At 32.7% G+C, this 9,769-nt stretch overlaps 1 protein-coding gene across 1 annotated transcript in view; it reads left to right on the forward strand.

Annotated features, from left to right (window-relative positions):
* LOC136833011 (osteocalcin 2-like) overlaps positions 1-9,104 on the forward strand; it is a 33,144-nt gene extending 24,040 nt beyond the window's left edge. Inside the window, exon 2 of the mRNA XM_067094660.1 lies at positions 8,756-9,104. Within this exon, the coding sequence (XP_066950761.1) occupies positions 8,756-9,104 (349 nt within the window). The remainder of the gene's footprint in view (positions 1-8,755) is intronic.
* Positions 9,105-9,769: the final 665 nt, after the last annotated feature.

Consider the following 9,769-nt stretch of genomic DNA (forward strand, 5'->3'; position numbering starts at 1 on the left):
ATATTGTGTCGAGGTCATGATTTCTGACTTTTAAAAGATTTTACCTTCTTTTTTTTATTCTGCACAAAAACATGAATTCTATTCCTGTTATTGTTCAACTGCATGGTTAAAGCTTGGGAATTCTCTCCCTGCCTTAGTGTTCCATTTTCATTATAACTTCATGTTTTAAGACGTGTCCTAGAGGCCACGTGAGCTGTGTTTATTGATAAATTTTTGCGATCTCGGTGTTCCGAAATTGTTGCCATCGCCGTCGGCCTTCTGTAGAAGCTAATCTATATTTCTGTGATTTTATGCGCATGTGTGTCTATTTAAACATCTTGTTTGTGTGTTTGTGAGTCTGTTTATTTATTTGTTTTATATTAACGTAATTGTTTTGTAGTGGTTTTCATCTTCAAGTAATTTTTTCCCCACGTGATTCGATTCTTCGATTTTCAGTTTTCCGGGACTTGAAGTTTTAGTCTTGTATATCGTTAGCCGGATTGACATTGAAATAAAATGAATTTATTATGATAATATGGTTTTAGCCGCCATAAATTAGGAACGAAGAGGTAGCACATAATTACTTGATACACGCAAGGGGACTCACACACACACACACACGGTATACGTAAGGGAACTCACTCCCACACTCGCACACACACACATACACACTCGTACACACATGCTCTCTCTCTCTCTCTCTCTCTCTCTCTCTCTCTCTCTCTCTCTCTCTCACACACACACACCCACGCACTATAGCGCAAATGCACGGTGATATAAAGCCTTGATTGACGTGAGGTTAAAATAAAAAGTGAAAGGTCTCTCATTCATTTTGAAAAGACCTTTTGATCTGGCGGCATCTATTCAGTTAATCCAAGAGGAGTCTGTGATGACGTCAGGGAAATTACACCTTTGTTTATGCAACAAATGTTTTTGATTTTTATTTTATTCATATCGTCTTTCTTTTTTTTTATATTTTTGGGGGAATTCTGCTCATTGGAAGTTTCAGTTTTTTTATGGGAATTGTATTCGTTGGAAGTGTCCTGGGTCGATCTTAATAGGGTTTTGGGGTTTTTCAATGATGTGAATAACAGTTGAAGTAATTTAGTGAATGGTAATGAAAATTAGTTATAATGCTGCAAGAATCTCGGTAACACGTTTGCAATACGTGGTTCAATCGTGTAATTATAATGACAAATATGTTATTGTGCTGTTCTGACATTTATAATGTACGCACGTACACAACGCATACGCGCACACACATAAATATATATATATATATATATATATATATATATATATATATATATATATATATATATATATATATATATATATATATATATATATATATATATATATGTATATATATATATACTGTATATATATATGTGTATGTATATAATATATATTGTGTGTGTATGTGTATGTGTATGTGTGTGCACGTACTTTGTTTAGTACACAATAATATTAGTTGTACGTTTGTACGATGAATATTTTACAGCATGAAGATTTGTTCGGGCGAGGACTTATGAAATGAAAGAAAACGCTGGCAGGTGATGGCAGACTATAGTAGATAGATAACAACTGACACCCTTCTCTTTGAATAACAACTACTTGTAGTTCTGTAAAACTTGTTGTTGCAGAATTTAAACGTTGATAGAAATGTTGTTTATCACAAGCTGAATTGTGTGTGTGTGTTTTTTTTAGTTGACCAGACGGATTTCTTTCGTAGCTCTGAAAAATATTTTCGTAGCTCGAATTTTTTTTTTTTTTTTGTACTCGGAAAAGTACTTTTGTAGGTCGATAAAATATTTTTGTGGCTCGAAAAAATATTTTTGTAGCTTGAAAAAATAGTTTCGTTGAGAAAAATAACATTTTGTGGCTCGAAAAAATAGTTTCGTTGAGAAAAATAATATTTTCGTAACTCGAAAAAATAGTTTCATTGAGAAAAATATTTTCGTAACTCGAAAAAATAGTTTCGTTGAAAAAAATTTTCGTAGCTCGATAAAAGATAGTTTTGTGGTTCAAAAAATATTTTCGTAGCTCGAAAAAAATACTTTTGTGGCCCGAAAAAATGTTTTCATAGCTCGAAAAAATAATTTTGTAACTGGAAAAAAATATTTTCGTAGCTCGAAAAAAAATACTTTTGTGGCTCGGAAAAATATTTCCGTAGCTCGAAAAAAATAGTTTTATGGCTCGAAAAAATATTTTCGTAGCTCGAAAAAAATATTTTTGTAGCTCGAACAACTAAAAAGTAAAAAATGCGCTGAAGTTTCTTCGGCGCAATCGAGTTTTCTGTACAGCAGCTACAGCGTATAATCAAGGCCACCGGAAATAGATCTATCTTTCGGTGGTCTCCGTATAATGCTGTACGAGCCGCGACCCATGAAACTTTAACCACGGCCCGGTGGTGGCCTGTTCTATATCGTTGCCAGAAGCACTATTCTGGCTGGCTTTAATCTAAAATAAAATAAAGACTACTGAGGCTGGAGGGCTGCAATTTGGTGTGTTTGATGATTGGAAGGTGGATGATCGACATACCAATTTGCAGCCCTCTAGCCTCAGTAGTTTTTAAGATCTGAGGGCGGACAGAAGAAAGTGCGGACGGACAGACAAATCCGGCACAATTATTTTCTTTTACAGAAAACTGAAACGTACTATTTAAAAAGACAACTCACAGATTTTATTTGGACATAAGTCTGGGGAACTCTGGCATATATTCATTGACCTCAGACTTGGAATGGACTTAGAATAAGCCTCTCAAATCCAGGAGTAATTATCTGTTACAGTTTTCCGTTGGAAAAATACACTGTGTTATTCGTTATTCATTTATTCTGAAAAGTGAAATTCTCCGAAGAGGTAATTAAGTGGGATATGCCTTTTTGAACTACAATCTTGCGTTATTTATTTTCATATTCGTTTTATCATTGTGACCGTGATTATTGAAGTTATTCTCACTCAGTATTATTATTTTTGTTATTATTGTTATTATTATTATTAATGATATCAATAGTTCAGCGTTGTTTTGGTAGGAAGATTATACAGTGTTTATGCTGCGCTCTCTCTCTCTCTCTCTCTCTCTCTCTCTCTCTCTCTCTCTCTCTCTCTCTCTCTCTCTCTCTCTCAGAGAGAGAGAGAGAGAGAGAGAGAGAGAGAGAGAGAGCAGCATCAATATTGTATATACTTCCTGACAAAACAACGATGAACTATTGGTATCGTTAATAATAATAATAATAATAATAATAATAATAATAATAATAATAATAATAATAATAATGAGTGAGAATAACTCAAAAATATATATATATATCTATATACATATACATGTATACATATACTTATATCATTTATATATTTACTTTTTTATATAATTATCCTTCAAACTACGTACGTCACAGTCTTTTTCTGATTCCGTAACCTATCTTTGACGTATATAGCATAAAGTTTGAATGACAGCGCGGCGCTCTACGCAGTTCGGATTAGTGTTAATATTACTTTTCTTTGTTTTTTGATGCCCTGCAAGGTGACGTCATCAAGCTTTGTATAACGATAAGGCTGCTTATGATGACACGTGACATACACAGCATGTGGATGTGTATATGTATATGTATATATATATATATTTATATATATATATATATATATATATATATATATATATATATATATATATATATATATATGTATATATATACATATATATATATTTATATTTATATTTATATTTATATTTATATATATATATATATATATATATATATATATATATATATATATATACATACACACATACTATGTATATATGTATGTGTGTGTGGGGTGTGTGTGTATATATATGTGTGTGTGTGTGTGTGTGTGTGTGTGCACAATCTACTTATTTGTAAAACCAAGCAATTATGCATATTAGAGTCAAAACCTGCCCCAGTAATCTCAACAACACTTACTCCGCTTAGGTCACGTGTCATTGGGAGCGCCGTGACGTCATGTGGAGACTTGTAGGCCTCATTATTCCGGCCCAGAATCAAATAGGAAAATCAAAACGCGACTCGGATCTGTAGGAAATGATCGAATCATGCTTCTAGAGAAGACGAGTGACTGGAAATAAAAAAAAAGAAAAAGGAGGCAGGTTTTAAATGATGGTCGGTGTTTGTTAACTTTGCTGAAGTCGTTCGATAGGTGTCATATTCTCCAATGAAGTGAGGGCTTGTTTTTTTTCTCGTGTAGTTGTCCTCTGAGTTCGTGAGCAGTTAATTTTTCAGGTTGCTTTTTCAATCTCCGCTTTATATATTTGTTTGTTTATTTATTTATTTATTTAGTTTTAGTGAGTTAGTTGAAACATATTGGTTTTGGAGTCTAATCTACTTGCAGCTGATTGGTTTTTTTAGCCTAATCTACTATCAACTTGCTGCTTGCAGGGTTGTTAGTCTACTCTTGTTGCAGCTGACTGGTTTTTTATCCTAATCTTATTGTTTTTTTTTAGCCTAATCTACTTCAACTTGCAGCTTTCTGGTTTGTTAGTCTAATCTTGGTGCAGCTGATTGGTTTTTTATCCTAATCTTATTGTTTTTTTTAGCCTAATCTACTTCAACTTGCAGCTTGCTGGTTTGTTAGTCTAATCTTGTTGCAGCTGATTGGTTTTTTATCCTAATCTTATTGTTTTTTTTAGCCTAATCTACTTCAACTTGCAGCTTGCTGGTTTGTTGGTCTAATCTTGGTGCAGCTGATTGGTTTTTTATCCTAATCTTAGTGTTTTTTTTAGCCTAATCTACTTCAACTTGCAGCTTGGTGGTTTGTTAGTCTAATCTTGTTGCAGCTGATTGGTTTTTTATCCTAATCTTATTGTTTTTTTTAGCCTAATCTACTTCAACTTGCAGCTTGTTGGTTTGTTAGCCTAATCTTGGTGCAGCTGATTGGTTTTTGAGTCTAATATACTTACAGCTTATTGGTTTGAGTCTAATCTACTTGCAGCTGATTGGTTTTTAGTCTAATCTTCTTGCAACTTAATGGTTTTGGAGTCTAATCTGCTTGCAATGTATTGGTTTTTTATCCAATCTACTTGCACTTATTGTTTTTTAATCTACTTGCAACTTATTGTTTTTAGTCTACTTGCAACTTATTGGTTTTTAGTCTACCCTACTTGCAACTTATTGGTTTTTAAGTCTAATCTTCGACCCGAAAAAAATTAATTACCAAACTTTCCAGTAAGGACAATTACCCTTTATTCATTTTTTTTTTTATTTTATTTATATATTTTTCCCCGAATCTTCCTTTTCCATTGGCTGTGAACTTGGCTTTGTGCGAACTCAAAAAAAAAAAATGTATCCGGTAATGTCACCAGCAGATGCTGAATGACCCTTTTGTGAATGGCTGGCAGAGTCACGTGACTGTTGGTCACGTGATGCTGTGTACTCAGCTGGTGATGTTATGTTGATATTTATCTAGAATTATAAATGTTTTTTGTGGATTATAGTGAGGATTGTGTTGATTATAGATCACACACCATCATATTTATATTTTCTCGCGTGTGAACATATAGAAATATTTTAATCTGGATATAACTATGTCATATTTGTGTAAAATGATTGACACTATTATGCATGTATGTGTATATATATGTTATTAATTATATATATATATATATATATATATATATATATATATATATATATATATATATATATATATATGTGTGTGTGTGTATATGTATATATACATATATATAAATATAAATGTATATATATATATATGTATGTATATATAAATGTATATATACATACATACATACATGCATACATACATACATACACACACACACACACACACACATATATATATATATATATATATATATATATATATATATATATATATATATATATATATATATATATATATACATATCTGTGTATATATAAATTATATATATATATATATATATATATATATATATATATATATATATATATATATATATATATATATATATATATATATATATAGTACACACTATCTCTATTGTTTTATACAACCTGTTATTTCTCTATTGGTCTGTACTGCTTTCGTCACTTCCACACACAAATTCTTTTACACTCGTCCAAAGTCCACCTGCCAATGAAGGTGGACTTGATTGTGGAGTACATCTGTACACATGTGTTAGGAAATTACATACATTACCTAGTCTGTTGCTCTGTACTTCTCTTAACCTGAAGTTACGCTCTGCAATTTTACTGATAATTTTACGTATCATGGTTTTATATATATATATTTTTTATTTCTGAAGGCTTGGTCGATTGGCTAGGTTACGTAGTTGATTACGTGGGAAAGTATGAGTATATATGTATATATATATATATATATATATATATATATATTTATATATATATATGTGTGTATATATGTATTTATTTATTTACATACATATATACATGTGTGTGTATAATACTGTATATATGTACATATATATATATATATATATATATATATATATATATATATATATATATATATATATATATATTATACCTGCATATGTATATGTATGTATATGTATATATATATTTTTATATATGTACATGTATATATGTGTGTGTATATCCTGTTGTTATGTATACTGCTTCCTCTTCAGTATTCGAAATTATTATAATTAAAATTAAGATATTGACTTGAGGAATAGGAGGGAGCAGAGATAAGTCTTTTCATAATATTCATTGCAAACGGCATTGTATTGTTCCTGGCTCTTGTTTCGTTCATATTTTATTCCTAAGCTCTACATTTTGCTTGCTTTCAAGAAATTATACTTCTTTTCTTTGAGGTGATAAAGCTTTTGATGTGAAGAGTTTTATCTCACGAGTTTGCAGGGTCGAGTTTGAGTTCCCTCCTCTCTCTCTCTCTCTCTCTCTCTCTCTCTCTCTCTCTCTCTCTCGTTCCTGCCTGTCCTCTTTGCTTTGTGGTGATACAGATTTTGATGGGATGAGTTTTATCTCACGAGTTTGCAAGATCGAGTTTGAGTCTCTCTCTCTCTCTCTCTCTCTCTCTCTCTCTCTCTCTCTCTCTCTCTCTCTCTCTCTCTCTCTGCCTGCGTTTCTCATCACAGGTTCGGCGCCTCTTCATGGTACGTCAATAAACTTGCAAAGGAACGTAATTGTATATATATATATATATATATATATATATATATATATATATATATATATATATATATTTATATAAAAGGGTACATGCCCCTTGTACCCAGGGGCGGACGTCAGCATCAGCAGCGTCAGCCCCTCTGGTCAAGCCTAGCAACAGCTTCACGCCCCTGGGGAGGGGGGGGGGAAAGGATGGGAAGGGGAAGCAGGAACGTCAACATCACTGAGATGTTGATTTTGGACGCAACTTCTAAAACAAGTGTGATGTTTAAGGAGCCTTCAGCGTGATGAAGACGGAAAAAGAGTGAAGGGTGAGGCATTGAGAGAAAGTTCGTGATGAAAGGGTGTAGTGTGACGTCAGTGATTGATTTCGTGTCTGTGATAATTTTTTTTTTTTTTTGACATTTTTATCTATTTGTATATTAATTTATTATTTCATCTGTTTTATAGCTGATATCTCCTTTCTGTATTTCCTATTTTCTTCTTTATTAATTTATTTTATCTTTTTCTTTTATAGCTGATATCTTCTGTCTATAATTCCTATTATCTTCTTTATCTATTAATTTATTATTTCATCTTTTTCTTCTTTTTTATAGCTGATATCTCCTTTCTATATTTCCTAATATCTTGTTTATCTATTAATTCATGTTAGCTTTTTCTTCTTTTTTATAGCTGATCCCTTCTTTCTTTTTCCTATTATCTTCTTTATTAACTTATTTTAGCTTTTTCTTTTCTAGCTGATATCTTCCGTGTGTAATTCGTATCATCTTCTTTATCTGTTAATGTATTATTTTATCTTTTTCTTCTTTTTTATAGCTGAGATCTTCTTTCCATGTGTATATATGTATGTATATACTGTATATGTATATATATGTATACATATAGATATATATATACACATATATATATACACATATATATAAATATATGTATATACATACATATATATATAATGTATATAAATATATATTTTTACATAAGCAACTTATACGAATTACGCCCGCGTAAGCGCAGCCTCTGTACCTTACAAGAATGCCAAGTCAGTCTCCTATAAAAGCGAATGAAAGCCTCTCTCTCTCTCTCTCTCTCTCTCTCTCTCTCTCTCTCTCTCTCTCTCTCTCTCTCTCTCGCCGTGCCCGTCGTACCACACATATCCCAATTTGACCATGTGGGCACGTCGTGGGGGTTTCAAGGACGAGCCTGTTAGTTGTACTCCGCCGAGGAACCACCAAACCAACCCCTTTGAACCCAAAGTGCTGGGTTGTGGGGGGGGTGGGGGGCGTTGGTTCACCGCCGTTGTTGGCGTCGGCGACCTTTGGTGTAATTGAACATCTTAAAACCTCCCCCCACCCCTCCTCCTCCTCCTCCTCCTCCGTCACTTTTATGTAACCTCTCCTTTCGTTGAGGTGTCCCTTAGAGGGGTTGCTGGGTCCTTTGCAATTCCCTGTTCTTCGTGCGGCTTGTAGATTTTGTTGTTGTTATTTTTATTATTCGTAGTGGTAATTGCAGTAGTATCATTCATAACACTAGCAGTAGTAGTAGAATTGCTATCATTCATAGCAGTAGTGGTGATATTAGTAGTAGTAGTAGTAGTATCATTCGTAACAGTAGTAATAGTGGTAGTACTATCACTGCCATTCATACAGTAGTAGTACTGTCACTATTATTCATAACGGTAGTAGTAGTAGTAGTACTGTCACTATCATTCATAACGGTAGTAGTAGTAGTAGTAGTAGTAATAATAATAGTAGTAGTGGTAGTAGTACTGTCACTATCATTCATAACGGCAGTAGTAGTAGTAGTAATAGTACTGCCACTATCATTCATAACAGTAGTAGTAGTAGTAGTAGTAGTAGTAGTATCATTCATAACAGTAGTAGTAGCAGTACTATTATCACTATCATTCACAGTAGTAGTAGTAGTAGTAGTAGTAGTAGTAGTAGTAGTAGTGATCGTGATCAAGCCTGCAAAATATCATTCCTCAATAGCCTGTGACAATTCATTTTGAAGGAAAAAAAAGCAAAGACATTTTGAAAGAAGGAAAAGCTAAAAATAAGAAAGAAAAAAAAAGACAAAGAAAAAAAAAAAAAAAGTAAGCTCAACTCTCGAAGGAAGAGGTGAAAATTTTCACTTACAAAAGAGCTTAAGAATCGGGGGAAAACGGGAGAAAGAGAGAATTCCAACACCTGGAAAAAGAAATAAAAACAAATCAATCAAGGAAGGGAGAGGTAAACTCGCTTCATCAAATGTGAAAGATTCAGATAAGCTGGGAAAACGGAGGAAGGAGCGATCCCCAGGTTATTTAGTATATAAGGAAAAATTCATTTGAGGAATCCTTGATTCATTAATTATTTGTTTAATGTCATTTAGATTTGTATTGTACTTCTCTACATTCTATTCGTAATTAATCTGACTGTGAGCTTCTTATGTTAACAAAATAGTAATGATGGTGATGATGACATTGATGATGATCGTGATATTAGTTTTGTTTTGGTCAGAATGATTTTAGAGTAGTATGTACGCTGAAGTAGTATTTAATGACACTTAAGTAAATATGGTAAGTTTCTTAAACAAGCTTTCATCTGATTATTGTCTTACAGCGTTTTCAGCAAAGTCGGATGTGGCAGAAAGACATATCTATCTATCTATCTGTCTGTCTA

Source organism: Macrobrachium rosenbergii, chromosome 51, assembly GCF_040412425.1.
Source record: "Macrobrachium rosenbergii isolate ZJJX-2024 chromosome 51, ASM4041242v1, whole genome shotgun sequence".
Taxonomy (NCBI): Eukaryota; Metazoa; Arthropoda; class Malacostraca; order Decapoda; family Palaemonidae; genus Macrobrachium; species Macrobrachium rosenbergii.